Source organism: Mus caroli, chromosome 2 (assembly GCF_900094665.2).
Source record: "Mus caroli chromosome 2, CAROLI_EIJ_v1.1, whole genome shotgun sequence".
Lineage (NCBI taxonomy): Eukaryota > Metazoa > Chordata > Mammalia > Rodentia > Muridae > Mus > Mus caroli.
The window spans coordinates 171,128,884-171,151,921 of record NC_034571.1 but is presented as its reverse complement, the minus strand read 5'-3'; the positions used below and the strand labels follow the sequence as shown (position 1 = coordinate 171,151,921).

At 44.0% G+C, this 23,038-nt stretch overlaps 2 protein-coding genes across 5 annotated transcripts in view; one reads left to right on the top strand and one right to left on the bottom strand.

Annotated features, from left to right (window-relative positions):
* The window catches only part of Prpf6 (pre-mRNA processing factor 6), a 55,175-nt gene extending 40,318 nt beyond the window's left edge, over positions 1–14,857 (bottom strand). The window contains exons 1-2 of the mRNA XM_029468671.1: positions 14,679–14,857; positions 2,588–2,756 (exon numbers count right to left, since the gene is read on the bottom strand). Of these exons, the coding sequence (XP_029324531.1) occupies positions 2,588–2,756; positions 14,679–14,749 (240 nt within the window). The 5' untranslated portion in view covers positions 14,750–14,857. The remainder of the gene's footprint in view (positions 1–2,587; positions 2,757–14,678) is intronic.
* Positions 14,858–17,212: 2,355 nt separating this feature from the next.
* On the top strand, positions 17,213–21,455 carry Samd10 (sterile alpha motif domain containing 10). Of its 4 annotated transcripts, none has more exons than XM_021155431.2 (5): positions 17,213–17,535; positions 18,839–19,020; positions 19,105–19,276; positions 19,760–19,900; positions 20,049–21,455. In XM_021155431.2, the coding sequence occupies exons 1-5, from the start codon at positions 17,412–17,414 to the stop codon at positions 20,069–20,071; spliced, it is 642 nt and encodes a 213-aa protein (XP_021011090.1). In that variant the 5' UTR covers positions 17,213–17,411; the 3' UTR covers positions 20,072–21,455. The 4 variants fall into 4 exon arrangements, with proteins under 4 accessions (XP_021011090.1, XP_021011091.1, XP_029324984.1 ...); XM_021155432.2 differs by having other exon boundaries at positions 17,213–17,502; positions 20,049–21,452; XM_021155433.2 differs by having other exon boundaries at positions 17,468–17,535; positions 18,855–19,020; positions 20,049–21,453.
* The last annotated feature ends 1,583 nt before the right edge of the window (positions 21,456–23,038 follow it).

Genomic DNA, 23,038 nt, shown 5'->3' with positions numbered 1-23,038 from the left:
TTTTTTTAACTGGGAATGTGGGTGAGAAGAAACAGGAAAGAAGTTGGTAGGGGTGGGTTAACCAAGACTAAAGATGTATGGAAAACCACTACTTTGGAAACCATAATTTGTTTTTAAAGGAGTTTGAACACAAGTAGTCTGCAGAAATAGATGTGGCGGTTTGAATAAAAATAGTCCCCGTAGGTCCACAAGGAGTGGCACTATTAGGAGATGTGGCCTTGTTAAAGGACTGTATCACTGTCTCTTCCTGTTGCCTGTGGGTCCAGGCAGATGTAGACCTCTCCAGTACCATGTCAGGCTTCGTGCCATCAGGCTTCTAGCCATGATGATAATGGACTGAACCTCTGAAACTCTAAGCCAGCCCCAATGAAACGCTTGCCTTTATGAGAGTTGTTATGACCATGGTGTCTCTTCACAGCCATAGAAAACCTAGCTAAGAAACATGGGTCATTAACTGAAAATCTCAGACCAGATGTGGGATGTGGCAGCAGAATTTTAGTAGAGCCATTATATCTGGTATGAATTCTGGAGTGATGGCACCTAGGTTTAGAAGTAGCCTTTTGTAAATATTGATTGCCATCTGAAGTGCATAACTTAGTCCTATGACATACCTGGCAAACCAGGAAGTCTCCTATGGATAAAAACTCCCTCAGACAACTTCTAGATCAGATAAGAGGTTTTAGTATTTGGAAATTGACTTGCTAAAGGTACCTTTTGTGTAACAATAAAGAGGCTCTGCAATGGAGTCCAGAGTTCAGTCCTTCAGAGGCTGATCCCCTGCTGTTGAGAAGCCTGAAATTCAGCCTGCAATGTCTCTTTCTTGGATAGATGGTTCCAGAACACAGGATGCCTCCCAGTGAATTACCGGTCAAGGAAGCCCCAAAGGGTCCCTTTAAAACAACACAAACTGTTGCATTGTTCTTGGTTGCCCTCCATAGCAAGATGGTAGACCCTACTGCTGAAGACTCAACACACTTTGGTTGCTGGACATAGAAAATTCCAGAAAAACTGGAATTGACCTGAAACTTTTTTTTACTGCTGGCTGGCTTTTGTAGGGCTGAAAGGTGTCATGCAGGCCACTTAGGAAGAAATGTCACTAATGGCCTTATATCCAACAGTTAATCTTGAATGCAATAATACAGGTCTTCCAAGCAAAATGTACCCATGGGTGCAATAGAGGCGGGGTTAACTAAGTGCTTGAGGCCTGCTCCACTGTAATATTTTCATACATGAGTCTATAAATCTCCCAAGTCTATGGCTTGGGAGGTCACAGGCTGTAGGGAGAAACCTACTTCTGTTGCTTTACTAAATAGAAATGTCAAATTGGAGGACTGGAGAGATGGCTCAGCGGTTAAGAGCGCTGACTGCTCTCCCGAAGGTCCTGAGTTCAATTCCCAGCAACCACATGGTGGCTCACAACCATCCATAACAAGATCTGGCACCCTCTTCTGGAGTGTCTGAAGACAGCTACAGTGTACTTACATATAATAAATAGATAAATCTTTAAAAAAAAATAAAAATAAAATAAAATAAAAAGTTATCTAAGATTCGAGGCCAGCCTGGTCTACAGAGTGAATTCCAGGACAGCCAGGGGAACACAGAGAAACCCTGTCTCGAAAAACCAAAAAAAAAAAAAAAAAAAAGGTATCTAAGAGCAAGGGATGGGTGGGGTGCTGTGAAATGCTATCTTCTGGGTATGACATAGCTAGTGCACTGGGGAACAAGACAAAGTTAACATCAGTCAATATTCCAACAGGTTGCACTTAGTGGGTTGACTCAGTGGGTACCAAAAAAAAGAAGAGATCATGAAGATGAGAAAGAGACCTGTTGGGAAGTACTAGGGTTGAGGTGGACCAGAAGCAGATAGGATCAAAATACACTGTATACACACGTGAAGTTGTCAAATAATAAACAAAACATATTCTAAAAAAACTTCAGTTTTTTAGAGATTAGAGAGATAGCTTATCAGTTAAGAACACATAACTCCTCTTTCAGAGGACTCTAGCGCAGTACCCAGCACTCTNGTTGGGAGAGTCACAAACACCTCTAACCCATGCCCTGGGAGATCCAGCGGCTCTGCCTACCTCAGGCCATGCATTCATGTGCACACAGTCCATGCATTCATGTGCACACAGTCCATGCATTCATGTGCACCCAGGCCATGCATTCATGTGCACCCAGGCCATGCATTCGTGTGCACTCAGGCCATTCATTCATGTGCACACAGGCCATGGATTCATGTGCACTCAGGCCATGCATTCGTGTGCACTCAGGCCATGCATTCATGTGCACACAGTCCATGCATTCATGTGCACCCAGGCCATGCATTCGTGTGCACTCAGGCCATGCATTCATGTGCACACAGTCCATGCATTCATGTGCACTCAGGCCATGCATTCGTGTGCACTCAGGCCATGCATTCATGTGCACCCAGGCCATGCATTCNTGTGCACTCAGGCCATGCATTCATGTGCACACAGGCTATGCATTCATGTGCACTCAGGCCATACATTCGTGTGCACACATACTCATCCACATAACTTAAAAATAATAAAAGTAAACCTTTAAAAACTATTTTCAAAATCACCTCATCGTAGTTGGTATCATTCAGATCTTCATCATCATCATCAGCCGCCTGATTTTTCTTCATCTGGTCCCCCACAGTTCTCTTCCCTGGTGGGGCATGGCGATCATCCACAGGATCGTTTGCATCCCGAGCAGGCCCGATGTCTGATCGGGTGGTGAAGCCAGTGGCACTAGGGGAAGCCCAGAGACATCATTATTTAAGTGACCCGATCCCATGCTCTCTTTTGATCATCATTTAGTAACATCACTTCTCACACTTCTGAGAACTTCCAGAGATTATAGAACCAATGAACTGGATGCCTACACATTCCTAGTCTTCTTTGTTTGCTAAACTTTTAACCTATAATGAGTAGGTCAGAGACAGTTTCCCTTCATTCCAAGGTGTCTTCATTTCCTCTTCACATATACACACTATACAGGCCTATAGAAGTCTGAGTCTCAGCTGGGCGGTGGTGGCNCACACCTTTATTCCCAGCACTTGGAAGGCAGAGGCAGGCAGATCTCTGAGTTCGCGGCCAGCCTGGTCTACAGAGTGAGTTCCAGGACAGCCAGGGCTACACAGAGAAATCCTGTNAGTTCGCGGCCAGCCTGGTCTACAGAGTGAGTTCCAGGACAGCCAGGGCTACACAGAGAAATCCTGTTTTGGAAAACAACGAAAACAACAACAACAACCAAAAAAAAAAAAAAAAGAAGAAATCTGAGTCTCCCCAGTTCTCACCTCACGTTTCTAACCGTCTGTTGAGCATGAACTCCACTTATACCCAGACCCAAACTGAGTTTCTTCTTTATGCANTCAGCAGCTGTTCCAATGATCAGCCATGAACAGACACATTCCATATCAAGCANTATCTTATTGTCTGTCTCCCATCTGAGTTCTCTCCATCCTGTCTGCCCCAACTACTACTGACAAAGTACCACTGCCATGGCTGGAAATCCANTTACTATTCCTATCTCCAACCTAAACCTACTCAACTCTCAACTTCAACTCTCAATCTGCCAGGTGATTCTTTTCAAAATGTACTTCAGAAAACTATAGGAGCTGCTGCAGGATATTTAATCAAACTGTGAACCCCAAGATTGTGTTACATTGTTAGTTGTGGTATGGCTCAGCCTTAGCACACTTTACTCTAAGAGCTTTCTGCTTGAATTTTGTTAATAGGATTAAATAAAGTCAACCAAAGGTCAAGAGAGATAAAGATTAGACTTGACCAAGAGAGGCCTCCTGAATAAGGAGAGGTTCATCAGACAGCTTGGTCATTCAGTCCAAACTAACTTAAAGAGACTAACAAATACATTTCATTTGATCAGGCGTGAAAAAAATAAAAATTAAAAAAATAATATTTTCAAATGATAATTTACCAAAGGCACACCTGCCTTACTGGCATGAAATGAAAAATGAGTTTTCCTAAACCATGTGTTTTAATTTCATGTTAGAAGGTTAGACTGTAGATTGACACATGGCCCATGCCATCTTAAACATTAGCTTTTGAGTTATTTTTGTTGTTTGGTATATAAAAAACAGTTAAGAGATTTAAAGTGTTTTGAGTAAATTAGGAGGGTGACTACAGTTCAAATTTGGGAGTGATTTGGAGCTAAGATAAAATATTTGAGTAGAGCAGTGGTAGCCCATGCCTTTAATCCCAGCAGATCTCTATAAACTAGTTAGCTGTTTCCTAAGTTCAGGAGTTAAGGTGAGCAAGGTGGTGGGAGTACATGCCTTTAATCCTACCACCCAGAGATCAAACTACAGATACAGCTCCTAACTGGTGTGCTTGCACACTAGAGAAATCACATACCATGTTTACAAATTATTATTATAAAAACCCTCGGGCTGGTGAGATGGCTCAGTGGGTAAGAGCACCCGACTGCTCTTCCGAAGGTCCGAGGTTCAAATCCCAGCAACCACATGGTGGCTCACAACCATCCGTAACGAGATCTGGCGCCCTCTTCTGGAGTGTCTGAAGACAGCTGCAGTGTACTTACATATAATAAAAATAAATAAATCTTTAAAAAAAAAAAAAAAAACCCTCTATGCAGTTACTAGAAAGAAAGCTGCTTCCATTGGGACAGAAACAAAGAGCAACTTTTGCAACTGCCAGTAAGNGCATCTCCATGCATGCAATCCTGACCAATATTGAACCAGATGATACCCTAATTATGGAGGTCATATTTATTGGTAAGTTGTTAACTGGGACTCTTCATAAAGCAAAGAGTCCACTAACATCTGCCTGTCAGCTTCTACTGCTAATGTTCTCCATATACAAAGAATAAATATTCTCTCTTTTTGAGAAACCTGCACATTTTACGAGGCACAGAGAACTTTATGCTCAGTCACTGCCAACCACCCATTGTAAGGTCACCTCTTAACAATGACTGGATCCATTCAAAGGCAGAGTCCTTTGCAGGCTCCAGAAAGGTATTACAGCAAAACTGATATCTCTCTGAACTCCTTCATAACCAGGATGTGGTAATAAAGGAGGCTGTGCCTTCCTGCACTGAGGAAATAGCTCAGCTGCCTAAACTGCTCCCCCCTTTCCCTCAAAGAGGCATCTATTAAACTGTGGGGACAATAGAATGCTCACAACATTTGCCTAACACAAGGTTTACTGATGGTTCATCACCCACTAATAGAAAGCGGGAGCCTATAGACTGCCGTATGTGATGGCCAATACTGAGGAAGGAACGACAAAAATCAGTAGAGCACTATTGGGTATTGTCATGGTCTAACCCCACCCCCACCTCCAGAACAGCTGTAGCCATTTTGTTCCATGCCTGGCAGCTATTTCATATTGTCACCAGTCATTAACACAGAGAAGTGACTTGACTCAGAATAAGGACATGCTGACCATATACCCTATTTTGTTCTGTATATTCTAAATGTTCTGTATGAAGTTTGGTAATCCTAAGAAATTCCACAAAGTTTTATGTAGGACCCATCAAATCAAAGGTCAATATGAACTATTATGTCTAATCAGACAGCAGGCAGCACTTCATAAACCTAGGTATGAACTCATTGTGTTTTTTGTGNTTTTTTTTCCTTTATAAGCTGACTGAAAAAGATATCCATTGTCATAGTTTGGACTGGTCANGGGAGGAAGGGATGAATTGAAAGGGCAAAACATAGCAAAACTTAGCAAAGACATCAAATTTTATGTAGCTCGCACAGACAAGACTGATAAAATGTCTAAAATAATCAAATAGAAGACAAAATAACATAATGCCTAATTAAAACTAGAATATTAAAATTTGCAAAGGAACAACAAATTTAGAAAAAAAAATCAGGGCTGGTGAGATGGCTCAGTGGGTAAGAGCACCCGACTGCTCTTCCAAAGGTCCAGAGTTCAATTCCCAGCAACCACATGGTGGCTCACAACCATCTGTAACGAGATCTGGTGCCCTCTTCTGGAGTGTCTGAAGACAGCTATAGTGTACTTACATATAATAAATAAATAAATCTTTAAAAAATAAAAAAAAAAGAAAAAGAAATCAGCAAGACTGATAGATTATACATTAGAAAAACTTGAAAGTTTACCCCAAATATTAAAAAACAAGGGGAAATGGAGAACCAAACTAAACCAGGATCCAACCATATTAGAATAATTAGAATTCACAGCCAGGCAATGGTTCACACCTTTAGTCCCAGCACTTGGGTGGCAGAGGCAGCCACGTAAGAATTACAATGATTTAAATTTAAAAGCTACTTGCAAAAGGCTGGCTGAAATTCAAAGTGATTGTCCTTTGTGATCTAAAAATAAATATGCTTAAAACTTGCATTTATATATAAAGGGAAAGGGGACTATGTCTATTTATTTACGCATACAAAGATATCTTTAATTTCAATTGTTCAAAAAAATTTCTTTACCTTCAACTGAAAAAATCATACTTTTTCTGTTGCCAAAACACATTTTGCCCCAAGAAAGATATAACCAGCCAAAATGGAACCCCCAGAAGAATAAAAGCATCCAACTAAGGAAACGGGGGATGACCAGGCAAGTGAAACATCTGAAGAAAAAGGACGGATCATCAAGAGAAAATGTCCCAAGAAAAAGAGTAATAAATTGGCCAAGTGATATTGCCTACCTCCAGCTGACCAGCCTAAAATCCTGGCTTGGAGCCCCAGACTAACGCTGGCATCCATGCTGCTCGCTGTCTTGACCCAGCCGCTGCCCCTTCCTGCTAGATAACAATCACCAAAAGCCTGTCGGGGATGGACAGCCCGGGCAGGCTCTCCCTTTTCTTCCAGCTCCCAAATGCTTGTCTTTGCTGCTCTCTACAGGCTGAAGAGTGAATCTCTTATAAGTATCATGTGTCAATAAAAAAGCTTATGGACAATAAGCTGAGGCAGAAAACATGAGGTGGGACAACCAGCAGAGATAGAGAGAATTCTGGGAAATAATGAAGTGCAGGAGGTTCACTCCAAAAGGCTGAGGAGACAGACATAAACCAGCTCATGGCTGAACTCAAGTAAGAATAAACGTAATAAATTAAGAGGTAGTTGGAGGGCTGGAGAGATGGCTCAGCAGTTAAGAGCTAACTGCTCTTCCAGAGGTAATGAGTTCCATTCTGAGCAACCACACGGTGGCTCACAACCATCTGTAATGGGTATTCTGGTGTGTGTCTGAAGATAGCTACAGTGAACTCATATAAATAAAATAAATTTTTAAAAAAAGAGCTAATTAGAGAACAAGCCGAAGCTTATTTACTAATAGACAATTAGTCTCAGAGACATTATTTCTGAGAATTAAGTGGTCGGAAAAACACTAGTTTTACAAATGATGCTCAACATGGCATGTAATCCAAACCTTTTAATTTCCTACTCTGCTACTAAACAGAGTCNTTGTCATAGGAACTCATGAGAATGGTGGGAAACTGAAAGTTTCAGATGGTGTCCACTATAGGGCATAGAATTCAAGCTTAGCAAAGTCCTTGGTGACAGACAATGAACTAAAACATCAGGCAAGAACTTACAGGAATCCAAACTTAAAATGAGCCAAGGGGCTGCCAGGTTTCAGAGCAGATCCTGGTTCTGGTTTTTTAAATGGTTGCTTAGCAACTGCAGTTTCTCAGGAGGCCAGATAAGGTTGCAGCAAATGTTTGGGGGTGGGGGGGAGTGGGGAGTTGGAGAGATNATCAGTGATTAAAAGCAGTGACTCTCAGAAGAAGCCCCTGTAGAGTAGAAAAAACAGATCTTTTCCCCCACAAACACTTCCCAAAGCAGTTTCGAGTCAAGCTGGAGGCTAAGAGAGATCAAGGGAGGACAAAGCTGAAGGAGCTGGTGCTGGCCAGACATGTGCTGGGTTCAAGAACAACTTCCCAAGGCAGGATCCAAGAGACAAAATTCTCAGTTACACGTGGAAGGCAGAACATCTCTCCCACATCTCTCCTAGTGAACTAAGAGTCAGAGGCAGGGCAAAGGACAGTGGGGTAAGCAGAAGCAAAACACAGACTGAAAGACAAGAGGAAACCCAAAACAAAAATAACTTCTGACCAGGTTAAAAAAAATGGTTAAAGTTATGTTTTAAGAATAAAAAAGGAAGACTAGATGTGAAAAACTGTAGACAGGTAAAATGAGTTTAAAATTAATAAAATTAATTTTTTATTATTAATCCATAAGTTTTTTATACCTTAAGGACAGCTTTACAGATACAAGAAAAGATGAAAAGTGGATACAGGGTAAGAAGAAAAATTAGAACAAGCAAAGGAGAAATATGAAAAGTAGACAGGCCTTAGAATAAAAATTAGAAAAATTTATAAACAAAATTAAGGAAGATACTAAGATAGAAAAAGAAGAAATAATGGTAAAGGTCAGAAAAGTCAGGCAAAGGTTGTTAGAACACCAACCTCAGCTTATCCTNTTAGTGTGCAACAAATGCCAACAGACAATGGCCACCTAAGAGAGAATTCAGATGGCATCACATAGAAAACAGATTTAAAAAAATTTTAAGGATGTAACTATAATAGGAAAAAGAATATCCAAAGGTTTTAAGAAAAGCCAAACTGTCAAATATTTTAATTGTGGCAAACAAGGTCATTTAAAGAGGGATTGTAGGCAAGGAGTTCCTAGAAACTGTTTTTCTACAGATAATCCAAACAGAAGGGCCCAGTCTTCTGCAATAAGGCAGCACTAGACTCACTGGCGTAGATCAACAAGAGACAAACAAGGTAATCCTTTGTCAAGAAATGGCCCAAGAGATCTCAATATCAAATTCAAGTTGTCCATCTCAGGTCAACAGTGGACCTGAGAAACTCACCAACACAACTCAACAGCACTGGTAGAAACATTAATAACCCAGATATCAAAACCAGAGCAGCTTCAATAGATAAAATAAAAAACTCAAGAAATCAAAGGATGTAAGAGACAAGTGCTTTATAAATAAAAAGGGACCAAAAAATAAAATAAAGCCGGTGGTGGTGGTGCATGTCTTTAATCCCAGAACTTGGGAGGCAGAGGCAGGCAGATTTCTAAGTTCAAGGCCAGCCTGGTCTACAGAGTTCCAGGACAGCCAGGACTACACGGAGAAACTCTGTCTCGAAAAACAAAAACAAAAATAAAAATAAATCAATAAATAAAATATACTCCCAGAGATAATCCATTAATCTATTACCATAGATTATTATTTTATGAAATATATATTATTTAATCTGTTGTCATTAGTCTATTCTAATTATAGATGAAAAAACAGCTTCAAAATGGCTAGCTAGATAGTCCAGCATCATAAGACTGTTCNAATCAGTTTTTTTGTTAAGTCCCAAACTTTCTCAGCATAAAGAGACTGGACAAATGTTACAGCTTGCTTTCTTTGTTTTTTTGTTTCTTTGGGCTTTTTTTTTTGGTTTTTTCGAGACAGGGCTTTTCCTGTAGCCCTGGCTGTCCTGGAACTCACTCTGTAGACCAGGCTGGCCTCTGACTCAGAAATCCACCTGCCTCTGCCTCCCGAGTGCTGGGATTAAAGGCGTGCACCACCACTGTCCAGCTACAGCTAGCTTTTTTTTTTTTTTTTAAGATTTATTTATTATATGTAAGTACACTGTAGCTGCCTTCAGACACTCCATAAGAAGGAGTCAGATCTCATTACAGATGGTTGTGAGCCACCATATGGTTGCTGGGATTTGAACTCAGGACCTTCGGAGGAGCAGTCAGTGCTCTTAACCACTGAGCCATCTCTCCAGCCCCAGCTAGCTTTCTTAAGACTTGACTGTTTTACCAATTTTCTTTTGGCCTCATAAGAAATGATACCTCACCCAGCAGGTAGATGAATTCAGGTTAGAATCGAGGGGAGATCTGAGCTGGAACACTGAGGAGACAGACGTAAACCTCAGGGAGCCAAACTCAAAAGAGAATAAAGAGGAGATTCACCCAGGACTTGGACACATGAAGCTGAGGACAAGTAATGGACCATGTGGAAGACACAGAATAGGTTGAATGGGTTAAGTAAGTTATGAGTTAGTCAGGGAATGAGCCAAAGCTTATGGGTTAAGCACTTATTAATAAATAATTAGTCTCAAAGTTATTGTTCTGGGAACAGGGGCAGAAAAGAGGGAAAACATTTATTTTTTTACATATAGGAATAAGATATTTGGTTACAACATATTATGTTTCAACTCAGTTTAAGAAATTGTTACCTATGGGGTTCTTAAAACTTTAATGTTAAGTTCTAGTACTTTTAAAATATGCTATTATAAACTGTTAAGGATAAGTAAGAAATGTGAGTTAGTAGTCAGACAATCAAACTCACGGTCATGTTAGATAGTAGTCTAGTTTATTACAGAAATGTTTTCAAAGTTNAAAGTATAGTAAATAGCTAGAAACAATTTATATATTCTATATAGTCTTCAAAAACCTCAGAGATCTACAAAATATGGCATTTAAAGACGTTTTATTATTAAAAGATCTTTTTTGACAAGACAGGCGCCTGCTCCTGGCAGCACCCCCATTGTACTTCAAAGATTATATGGCGTAACTGCAGACCAACTATTATCCAAACTAGACAAATGACGCAGGGACATCAACCACCAAGCTCTGCAAAGACAAGGTAGGCAAGTCCTTCATATTTCCGAGTTCACAGTCTGTCATACAGTGGGCCAGAAGGCTGAATGAAGATGCTGCTCCTAGGACTCAGAGAAATCTGTGGGTGACTGTCCAGTCAGCCACCAACCTCTGTCACTTCAACAGTTCTTGAAGCTGCTTGCCTGCACGTCCTGCATAGCTAGGTAAGTTTCATTTCCTTCTCAGATCTACAATGGTGTTGAAGACTAGCTAGTCTCACAACTACGCTTAAACTGTTTAGGATTTCAGAAAAGGTTTTAAAATCTAAGAAGATGCTGGGCGTGGTGGTGCACGCCTTTAATCCCATCACTCAGGAGGTAAAGGCAGGTGGATTTCTGAGTTCGAGGCCAGCCTGGTCTACAGAGTGAGTTCCAGGACAGCCAAGGCTACACAGAGAAATCCTATCTCAACCCCCCCACCCCAAAAAATTTTTTTAAAAAATCAAAGAAGATATTCTTAGGTTTATAAATGCAAGTTTTGATAGAAAATTATTTAAGTACAGAATTCTAACTCACCAAGATAGGATATAGTAGAGTACTTTCTCCAGAGTTGTCAAATACAAATGGACTAGATATTGTGAATGTAATTCTTATCTGATGATTTAATAATTGTTCTTATTGTATACAATTTATTGATGTAAGAGAAAGAGCCTTTTATTGGACTAAAAAGGGAAAATGTAGCGAGAACCTCTTATAAGCATCATCTGTCAATAAAAAAGCTTATGGGCAATGAGCTAAGGCAGAAAACAGGAGGTGGTACTTTCACCAGGGAGAGGAAGAATTCTGTAAAACAGTCAGAGAGGGGGATATTCACCCTGGAATGCTGAGGAGTTAGATGTAAACAAACACACAGCTGAAGTCAAGTTAGAATATTAGAATATAAGGGGGATTCAACCGGAATGCTGAGGAAATGGACATAAACCAGCCAGAACCCAGGTTAGAATAAACAGGATAAAAAAGAGCGAGTNGGGAAACAAGCCAAAGCTTACGGCCTAGGCATTCACTAATAAGTAGTTCATCTTAGAGTCATTATTTCTGGGAATTAAGTGGTCGGGAGTAAAAACCCTTTTTACAACTGGCAGATGGTCTTTATGTAGTCCCAATTCAATTAAAATTTAAAGCTGCATTGGACTTGAAATGTGGCACTCTCTTTCTCTGAATCTAACAAATGCTTGTTAAAGAAAAATCCAAAACCTCCTCACATCACAAGACTCACCTACTATGGGACAGGAAAACAACAAGCAAGGGACTAGTCTATTGTCACCAATCTCTCTCAAGCTTTCGGTTTTCATCTGACTCACTAAAATGTTTCTTAAACTACAAACATTATCTTCCAGAACTACTGTGTGTATGTATGTATATATATATATATATACACAAAGTTTGTCTTGATACTAGTAGTCATACAGAGTACTAATTCTAGAAATAAGCTCCATCTAGCTTCCTGTATGTGTTTTCAGGTTTGAGTCTGAAGCAGATAACCAGGAACGAAGTTTGTGTATCTGATAAATTGTGGTCCTCAAACCTTTCAAAGATCTGCTGAATATAGCATTTTAAACATTTAAGTTTGCTACAATGAACTGTGACCATTCCAAACAATAACTTTTAAGGTCTCCAAAAAGATGGGCCCTACAACAATGAATCCACCTGGATTGTGGTAATGCTAACCACTGAGCAAAACTGTCCCATGCCTCTTCTACCACCAAGTTCTGTGCAAACAGTGGATACCTTTGGGTTACCAAGCCAGGATTACCACTAAGCTGACAAACACCACTCAAAAATCAGCTTTGGACTACAAAATTGCTGAGGACATTCAAATTGCTCAGTTCATATGAGACTGAAACAAACATTTTACAGAACTTTGAACTCAAAATACTTAATCCTAAGACTGCCAAATTCAAACAAGCTGGACACTGTGGAAAGCTTGGTAGAAATAGCTTCATTATTGTCAATAGTTTTGATGTATTAGAGTTAAAACCTTTCCTTTTCATTTAGACAAAAAGGGGTAAATGTTGCAGGATATTTGTCACACTATGAACTGAATTATGCTATTAACGGGAAAAACCTGATTCTCNTGTGGTGTGGCTCAGTCTTAGCACACCCTTTAATCCAAGAGCTTTCTGCTTGAATAGTGTAAACAAGATTAAATAAAGTCAACCATTGGTCAAGAAGCAGAGCAAGCAACCAATTGACAAGAAGTGAATCTAGGATTACTGAGGGGAAAACAAAAAACAAAAAAACAGAGAATAAGAGAGAACCAGGAGAACAGATAGAGTGATGCACAGGAAGTAGAAGGGAGGGACATTCAGTTTGAAAGGTTTTTTTTGAGAAGGCAAGAGAGGGGGATTTCTTCTCAGGTACTGGCTGAGGAAGATCAGCTGAGTACTTTTTCTGGCTCTCTGAACTAGCAGGCTTTCACCCCAGCATCTGACTCCTGATTCTTCATTGGTAAAATGAAGAATCTGAGATATTGTTTTTTAAAAACTAACAACAGGGAACTCTAGCCTAATGTTAAAGTCCCTGTGACTTCCAGCTCTTCTTCTTGCAATTTCCACTCTTCTGGTTTTTTTTTTTTTTTTTTTTTTTTTTAAATCTAGCCCCACTGGGCTTGACCTTGTTCTTTTTGCATTTATTTTTATTTATGTGTATGTGTGTGAAGCTGTGTATTTATCAACACCACATGCATGCAGGTGGCTGTGGAGGGTATCAGGTCCCCTGAAACTGGAGTTATACGCAAGTTGTGAGTCTCCTGACAGGGGTCATAGGAATCAAACTCAAGTCCTTTACAAAAGCAGTAAGTGCTCTTAACTGCTAAGAAATCTCTCTAGTCCCTTTTATATTTTTTAAAGAGGTTGGGCAAGACGTTGGAATCAAACCCAGGGCTTTGTCAGAACTGCTCAGCTACATCTTCAGCTGCCCTTTTAAACTGTTTATTTCTTTATTTAGTGTGTGCNTGTGACCTGACATATTTGTAGAAGTCAGAAGACAATTTCAGAGAATCAGTTCTCTCCTCCTACCTTGTGAATTCTGGGAACTCAAACTCAGGGTTGACAGAGCCTTTACCCTCTGAGCCACTTTACCAGCCACCTACTTGCCTTTTTATGTGCCTATACCAAATTCCACTTTTTCCTTTACTCCCCCCAAATCTGACACTTTGTAAACCCAACTAAAATGCCACACTGCTGAATATCTCTTGACTTCTGTTCTACTTTTTGTGTTTATTTATACAAATACCGAACTTGTCCTGTGAACTGCAAGTCTTCTGAAAATGGCTGTGAATGCCTCCCTTCTCCTACCATTACCAAGGAAGACTTATGTTTCCCTAATCAAATGCATAAAAAAGTAGGAAAAATACTATTCATCTACCTAACATCTTAAGATTAGTGGCACTGCCATCTCTGTCCAGACGGCTGAGAACTTGAACAGGTGACCTATAGCCACACATCCTAGAGAAAAATGTTTTAAGGGAAGAAAGGTATAGCACACTCTTACTGTATACATCAAAGACTCAACTGCTTCTTATGGCCAATTCGCTTACGGATATTACTTCAGACACCAAGACACTGAGATTCAGACCCCTCAGTCATATCTTAGAATGGCAGTCAGGCCTCATGAACCTACATATTTTGACACATACATACATACCCACTTTGTCGGAAAGGCATTATGCCAAATTACCTAGTTGTGGCGGTGAAAGTTAACCTTGTTTTTGAGACAAGGTTCCCTTAATAATTCTAGCTGTCCTAAAACTCGCTATGTAGCCCTGGCTGTTTTGTAATTCGCTATGTAGACGAGGCTGGTCTCTAACTTAAAAACGAAGGCNTCTGCCCCTGCCCCATCCCATCCCACCCACCCCCCACAACAATGCTGGGGTTAGAGACGTGCGCCACTAGCTCCAGCCCCTGGTTTTTTGTTTTATTTTGAGACGCGGTCTCTCTAGCTCTAGTGGCTGCTAGCCCAGAATCGTTCTCAAATAGGCCAAGAGCGAGCTGTGTTCCAGGGCACCAGGCACCCTACCCGGGGCAAAATCCCCCCCACTGCCTTACCCCCTGCCCAGCCCGGGTACGTAGCCCAGCGGCGCAGGCATGCCCAGGAACGGCTTCTTCTTCTTGTTCATGGCGGTGTTATTGACCGAAACACAGAAAAGCAGGGGAGCAAGTATGCGGCAGAAGACTCGGAGTCCTCCGGGTGTCGCAGCAGTAAGAGATGCGTCCACTACGTCACCGGCGCACCGGAAGTAGAGAGCGGGGTCACGGAAAGCCCCGCCCACCTAGATCTTCGGGCGGAAGTCAAAAGATGTGTGTTTGCAAAGTCTTTCCGGCCAAGGCTGTGTGCAGTGTTTGCTGCGGGAAGACGCGCGTGCGCGTGACGGTATTCGGTATCGCGCCACAAGGACGTGGGTTCGATTGTCAAGCCAGCCTTGACGCGGAGCCGGAGCGCATTAGTCCTGTTCAGGAGCGTTCTGGTGCAGGCAAAGCTGCGAAGCCGCTTAGTTCATCCACCATAACCACTTCAGACTAACCTTACTGTACTGAACCGTATGCGGTCACCTACNGTCCAGACTACGCCATCAGATCCGGGACCACCCCCCACCCCCGCGCGCCTTTGGAGAACAGATGTATAGTGCACTCAACAGTGTGTGGGCCAGCGTCACAGGCTTGGGGGTGATTGTGTGCCCAGTGGCTTGAGTGGACTCACACCACTCTGCACAGATACTGTGTGCAGCTCCTTCCGAAACACAATGCCAGTCCCACCTGTTGTGTAATAATAGCTTCAGGCCGTGAATTAGGCTGCACAGGGCATTAACCCCAAGCTATAAAAAGTTGCTTAGCCTCAGCGATGTCTACCTGCAGAAACAGTATGCCAGGGGAACGGGAAACAACTCTGCTCCGAGTTAAACCACAAAAATAGCTGTAAACTCCTGGTAGCTACTCTGTGTGTATGTCCCAGCCCTCAGTGTTTAAATAAAGCAGTCTCAGCCCGTTGAGACTGCCTCTCAGCCTCACTCATCTTTCACCTCCTGCACCTGGGGAGAGCACCAGACTCTAGGGCCGACAGGAAAAACTGCAAGTTGTGCAGCTTGGACTCTGTGCTGGACCAGACAACCAGGTCTCTGCAGCCAATGCCTTTCAGTGAGGTACTAAAGCAGTCCTGGCTCCCTAGACAGGCTTTTAGGGAGGAGCAGGATTGAGTCTGTGAACACTGACCCACAGGGAACTGAGCCTGACAGAGGGGCTTCACAGAGATGAGGAGTATTGCCTGAAGTTCAAAGCAAAGAGGTCCGTAAATGAGAGTCAGCAAATACTCCAGTAAAGAATGAACTAGTAGCTGGGCGTGGTGGCACACGCCTTTAATCCCAGCACTCCGGAGGCAGAGGCAGGTGGATTTCTGAGTTCGAGGCCAGCCTGGTCTACAAAGTGAGTTCCAGGACAGCCAGGGCTATACAGAGAAACCCTGTCTCGAAAAACCAAAAAGGAAAAAAAAAAAAAAAAAAAGAAAGAAAGAAAGAAAGAAAAAGAAAGAAAAAGAATGAGCTAGTAGCTGACTCAGACAGAAGATACAGACACCAACAGCCAAGCAGTGGATTGAGCTTGAGGATTATGGAAGAACAGGGGAAAGGATTGTAGGTCCTGAAGGGGATAGGAACTCCACAGGAAGACCAAAAGAGTCAACTAACCTGGACCCTTGGAGCTCTCAGAGTCTGAACCATCAACCAAGGAACATACACCAGCTGAACCTAGGCTTCCCCACTCATGCATGGCAGATATGTGGCTTGACCTTCATGTGAGTCCTAAGCAACTGGATCAAGGGCTATCTCTACGTGGAATATGTTCTACTAGCTGGGCTGCCTTGTCTGGCCTCAGTGGGAGAAGCACCTAGCCTCACAGAGACTTGAAGAGTGTGTGTGTGTGTGTGTGTCCGGGGCGGGGGGGCCCACCTGCCCAGAGGAGAAGGGGAGGGGGAAAGATTGAGGGAGGGGGTAGTCAGGAGGGGGCAATGAGCAGGATGTAAAGTGAATAAGTTAAAAAAAAATTAATCTCAAATATACATGCATATGTGTACATATATACATATATATTTATTATATATATGCATATATATATGTGGAACGAGTTAGTGAAAATGGAAATATAGCTCGGTGGTTAAGAGAATGTCTCATTGTTGCAGAGGACATGGATTTACCCATGTGGCAGCTCAGCAGCTCACAACTGTCCATAACCCCAGTGTCAGGAAAACCGATATCCTCCTCTGGACACCAGGTATGTATGTAGTGCACAGGTAAACACTCGGGCAAAACACTCATAAAATTAAAAAAAAAAAAAAAGGGAATGGGCAAATTAGGACACACAGGTGTTTGGGAGAGAATGATGTGGCCCTTGGCCAGCCTGAGTAGGTAAAAGCGCACAGGTATGATTATCCCCACCACCACCAGACCGAGGGGACCTCGCCTGCCAACTGCAAAGGCCCTCCAGCGGGTTGCAAGAGAGGCTGGTCCACGGAGTCCTTCCCAGGTGCGCAAGGACGCCTTTCGCTCTGGCGGACATCCTCGGCATACGCAGCCCCGCGCGCCGCCGATACACCTCCGAGCTCCCGGAGCGCGCCTTGCGCCCAGGGCTGGGCGGCAGGTGCTTTGCCGCGCAGACTCCCCGGCCGCGGGGACCGGCTTGGGCTTGGCCGGCTGCGGCGGGTGGGAACGCGGTGCGCGTTGCCCACCGGCCACACTGGCTGCCTGGTGCTCCGCGAGGGGCGTGTGCCCGAGCCGCACATCCGCGGGCTCCATGTTCACCGAGCTGCGGTCCAAGCTGAGCCCCCCGCGAGCTCGCGCCGGGGCTGTGCGTCCGGGCTTCGGGGAGCGTCCGGATGTGGACGGTGAGCTGGGATGGACCCAGGCGCAGGAATATCGTGAGCAGCGGGCTGAGAGCGGGAAGGGTACCGGGGCCCAAGGAGAGCACCGGGGCTAGACTCAAAGGGTTTCCGGGTGCGGCCGCTTCGGGGAGGAAGTCTTTACTAGAGTCCAAGGGCCTTTGTCCAGCGTTATGGGGCGGGAGGGCGGCGGTTATTCTCAGGCCTTGACTTGGAGTGGGGATGACTGGCAGGAGATTCTTCACAGAGATGACACCACCACACTCCTGTCACCCTTTACTTCACATAGAGAAAAACCCTCCCCAAGCCCTAACGTTGGGGTTGGAGACAAGGCGAGGCGTATAATTCCGAGGTTGAGGTTGGGAACGACAGACTCTGGCCCAGTACAGGGAGGAAATAGGCGGGGCCTGAGCGGCCTTGGCAGGTGCGGTTATAGCCAAGACGTCCGACTGGTTTCCCTCATGAGGAGCCTTCTAGCCCTAGACCAGGGAAGGCCCTGCAAAGCCCTCAGACCACAGTGCCAATTCCTTGAACCTTGCCCCATTAGAATAAATCTTATGGTACTACAGGCTACCTCAGAATAGGGGCCACACACTTATTAAGCCCACCTTCTTTCTTCTGTTGACTTGCAGGTACCACATAGAGTTATATACAGTACTTATGGATGCTTTCGGTGCATCAAGACATTGGTCATCCCCAGACTCATGTGATTACCATAAATGACCCTAAAACTAACTTAGCAAGTGCAATGAATTAGTGGGAGAAGGATTGTGTTAACTAGTCCATGCCTAGCTGGTATCCTATTCACACTAGTTGTCCTGGGGTAGGCCCTGCGGAAGCCACACAGAAAAGAAATCTGGCATGTGCCTGGCAAGTGCTTCTTGTCAGCTTTCCCATAGTTCAAACTTTTTGTCAGTGAGTCATAGTTAGACACTATTAAAGACAAAGATCTGTGCACACCCTGGTCCTGTATGGCATGTAGGAGGCTTGCCTGTCAGCCCAAGCCAAGGGCAAAGCAAGTCAGGGCAGCCCTAGAGATGCTGCTCGACTGGCCTGGCTATGGCGAGGATCATCCTCCAATCTCAGTACCTTGGGGCCAGAGTGTGGCCTATCAGCTGATAAAGGGAAAGGCAAGACCAGCTTATCTTCCTAAAGTTCTCAAGACAACTCTTGCAAAAATAAAAAAAAAAAAAAAAGTTTTGGTCCCAGGGGCTCACGATTCCCCCTACAGGAGAAATTATTACTCCCCTCATTGGTAGAGAGAAGATTTAATTGTCAGGGAGCTGAGTCACAGGGGAGGAGCTTGCCCCTGACCACTCTGTATGCACATCCCTGCATACAGCCTCTGCCCATTTCAGCTTCTGCCAGACTCTCCTAGAGCACACAGTATCAGCTGAGAACATACCCTGCCACCTGCCTCGGACACCAGGCACCAGCCTCACGTGGCATGACTCCCGCAGCCAGAGGGCATCCAGCAGCAGGCCAATCAAGCTCCTTCAACAGCCGGGCTCAGAGATCCCCCAGGTGCCTACCTATCCCACCTAAATCCTTGGCCTTGCTCTCAGTTTTATTATCTTCACTCAACTAACCTTACCTCCCCACCTGCAGGCCCGGCTCTACTCTGATCACTATGGCTTGTACCATACAAGCCCTTCGCTGGGTGGCCTGACAAGGCCAGTGGTCTTGTGGAGCCAGCAAGACGTTTGCAAGTGGCTCAAGAAGCATTGTCCTCACAACTACCTCGTCTACGTCGAGGCCTTCTCCCAGCATGCCATCACTGGTATAGTGGGGTCACTGGTTAGGGAGAAACAGAATGCTCAAGACGTAGTCAGCCTTGTCTTCTGTATCCTCCTGAGTTCAGCCTTGTGTGTGTGTGTGTTGCTTCTCTGATTGGCCTCTATCTTTTAATCAATCCTGTCTTTCTTTCTACCTTTCTTCCTTTAAGAATCTCTGAATCTCTGCTCTACTTTCTTTTTTTTGTTTGTTTGTTTTTTGTTTGTTTGTTTTTTGTTTTGTTTTGTTTTTGAGACAGGGTTTCTCTGTTTAGTCCTGGCTGTCCTGGAACTCACTTTGTAGACCAGGCTGGCCTCGAACTCAGAAATCCGCCTGCCTCTGCCTCCCGAGTGCTNGGATTAAAGGCGTGCGCCACCACGCCCGGCTCTGCTCNACTTTCTTGGTCATGTTTGTTTGTTTGTTTTATCCTGATAGAGTCTTATGCTTTGCTTCTGTTTGCCTCACTGCCTTTTTCCTTCTCTCTCCCTAGGCCGAGCTCTGCTTCGACTGAATGCAGATAAGCTGCAGAGAATGGGGTTGACCCAAGAGGCTCAGAGGCAGGAGGTGCTGCAGCAGGTGCTCCACCTGCAGGTTCGTGAGGAGGGGCGGAGCCTGCAGCTGCTCAGCCAAGGTTAGTATCAGGAACCAGGTTTAGAGGGAGGGACTAGGCTGAAGGTGGAGGGTGACTTTTCTCGACACAAAAGGGTGGCTGGAGGCATCCAGTAAGGACCATTCTTGGATGTGCCAAAACTCAACTTTTCCTCCTATCCATCGTACAGCTTCCTTCGGAAACATGTCCTAGCTGCTGCCTATACTTGGACCCCAGACCCCAACACTGTGACCAGAGCCCACAGCCAAGAATGAGTCAGAATTGGCCCTACAGCCCCTTTGGATCCTGCAGGATACCCTAGTGGCTAAACCTAGCCCAGTGATCAGGGAGGAGCAAGACTTCCACCTCCAGGTGTCTCTGGAGAGGCACTACAGGTTCTGCCCTGTGGCTGGGTGGGTGGTTGCTGCCTGCTTATAGACCCTTCTTCTGAGATCCAAGCCCAGGTTCCATCCCCTGGTGCTGCTGGCAGCAAACAGGGTAGCTGCCTGGAACTAGAGTGGGGTTTGAATGTCCCCAGACTCCCAGGGAGTCTGTTTATTTATTCTCCCTCCAACATGTGACCATCCCCCATCTGAGTCATGAGTCTTCCCCTTAAATCTTAGTTCTGTGTCTTTCCTGGGCACCCCCAGATCAGCCACACAGTGGGACAAGCTGTCTTGGTTCTCTTTCAAGTATATCTGTCCCCTAGCTCTCTCAGAGTACAGCAGGCCCAACCTGCTGTCCATACTAATGGTGATCAATCATCATGCCATGTGCTTCACTCGGTGATTATGAAACGTCAGTATACCCTACCCACTCGTTAGAAGTGAGGTTGAGAGGGGTCCAAGAGGCTCAAGCTGCAAAGCCAGTAAGTGGCATGGATTCCAGTGCTGTACAGGTGACTCTATGCTCAGCCCACCAGTTCAGCAATGTTCTCAATCTTACCTTTGAAGAAGTCATGCTTTTAAACAGCTTCCCTATTCCCTGGCTCTTAGAGACCATATTGAAGAATGTGTGTTTGTATCTGTCTGTCTGTCTGTCTGTCTGTCTGTCTGTCTTCATGTGCACCTCTGTGGCTTTCCCAAGAAAACCTGTTCTCAACCAAGAAAATCATGTAGGGCAGTTCTTTCATGTGTCACCAGACACCTGGACAACCCCTCCTTGGATATTTGGGGGCTGTTGCTGCCAGGAAGGAGGACAAGGAGGATGACCCTGGCAGCTCACTCTCACTTTGCTCTCTACCAACGTTCCCAGGGAACTCTAAAATCTCAGGGACAGTTGAGGCTCAGCCTCCAGTCCCCTCTGTGTGCCAAGAGCTGGCCTCGATTCAAGGTTGCTCATTACAGTTAATTTGAGCCATTGGCCTGGCATCTTCCATCCTGTATGCCCTCCATCCATGGAAGGGGGCTCCCTTATTGTGTTTGCCTGACTCTAGAATCCCCAGTCCTGGTGCCTGCAGCCAGAGGGCCCTCTCTGCCCCCCCTCTCTCTGTCTTTTCTTCCCTATGCCCCTGTCCTGTCTTCCTTGGTTTTTGGTCACTTTTTTATACTCTGACCAAAAAAAAAAAAAATCAGAAATAAATCTGGTTCTCAAATGCCATCAGTGTTGGATCTCTGGGGAGCAAAAGGGTGTCTAGGACAGTGCCTGCAGATAGAACACCACTAGAGGGCAGTGGTGTTGCATCCTGAGAAAGCTACCTGGTAATTCCAGGACATCAGAACAAACAAGATGTCTCAAGTAAAAAAATAAAAAAATAAAGCATCCTTGTCGCAGCAGAGAGAGAGAGAGAGAGAGAGAGAGAGAGAGAGAGAGAGAGAGAGAGAGAAACTTAAAAAATAAAATGGGATATCATCCCAGTTTGGGACATAGCAACCCTGACACACTCAAAACAACAGTTTGGACACATGGCACATGGAATGAGGCTTTCTGGAGTTGATCTAGTAGTGGATATTTGCTGATTCATGGTCTGGGAGTATAGCTCAGTGATACTGGACATGGCTTGTGTCCCAAATCCAGCAAAGAAACAAACAGGTGTTCTAAAAGTAGAGAAGAGTTCTTCCTTATCTATTCAGCTTTGTGGTGGCTGTCTGGTATTCCTGAGCTAGAGGCTATATCACAAATCTATTTCTGTGATCATTCTCATCTACCTCTCAAATATCCTCTTTAAATTTAGGGTTCACTTAGTCCAGATAGATCTCAGAAATGTCAGTCACATCTACAAAGACCCCTTTTCCAAATAAACCATCACTACAGTTTAACATGATTATTTGTTGGGGCTTACTCTTCAGCCATACCCTGACATCCATAGCACATGAATCACATACTCTGAACACAGTAACCAGACATACAATAGGAACATTGAGGTATAGGCCACAAACATAGTGACACAACACCCAGACATGCTTAAATATGTACAAACACACTTGCACAATTGGCCAATGATCTGTACAAAGATTTATAACATCCCCATATGCACAGACATAATTACCCAAGTGCATAAATACAATGCATAATCACTAACACTAAACATGACATACCACATGGTGCATATAAGTGCATTGTAAAATGTCTTGACACTTAGATACACACATAAAGAAAAATTACAGGGAGGTGGGGCTAGAGAGAGAGAGAACACAGTTGCTGCTCTTGCAGAATTGAGTTTCCAGCACCCTCTTCAGGCAGTTCACAGCTTCGGGGAATGTAGTGCCCTCACCTACATCACGATGCCTATATATGACTACCACCTGATAACACATGGTCACTTAGACATGTAATAACCTATGGGCATTGGTATATCACACTTGTGAAAACTCAGACTTACACAGGGAAAGCTGACAGCCTTGAACACACCTCAGTGTGCACACTGATCCCCACCAGCATTCTGATGTTCCACATCCTGGGAGATTCACAAAAGGTAAAAGACTTTAATCCCAGCATATGGGAGGCAGAGACGGGCAGATCTCTGAGTTTGATGCTGGCCTGGTCTACAAAGGGCTACATAGTGAAAAGTTGTTAAAAAAAAAAAAAAAAAAAAAAAGTGGGGGGCTGGAGAGATGGCTCAGTGGTTAAGAGGCACTGACTGCTCTTCCGAAGGTCCTGAGTTCAAATCCCAGCAACCACATGGTAGCTCACAACCATGTGTAATGGGATCTGATTCTGATGTGTCTGAAGACAGCTACA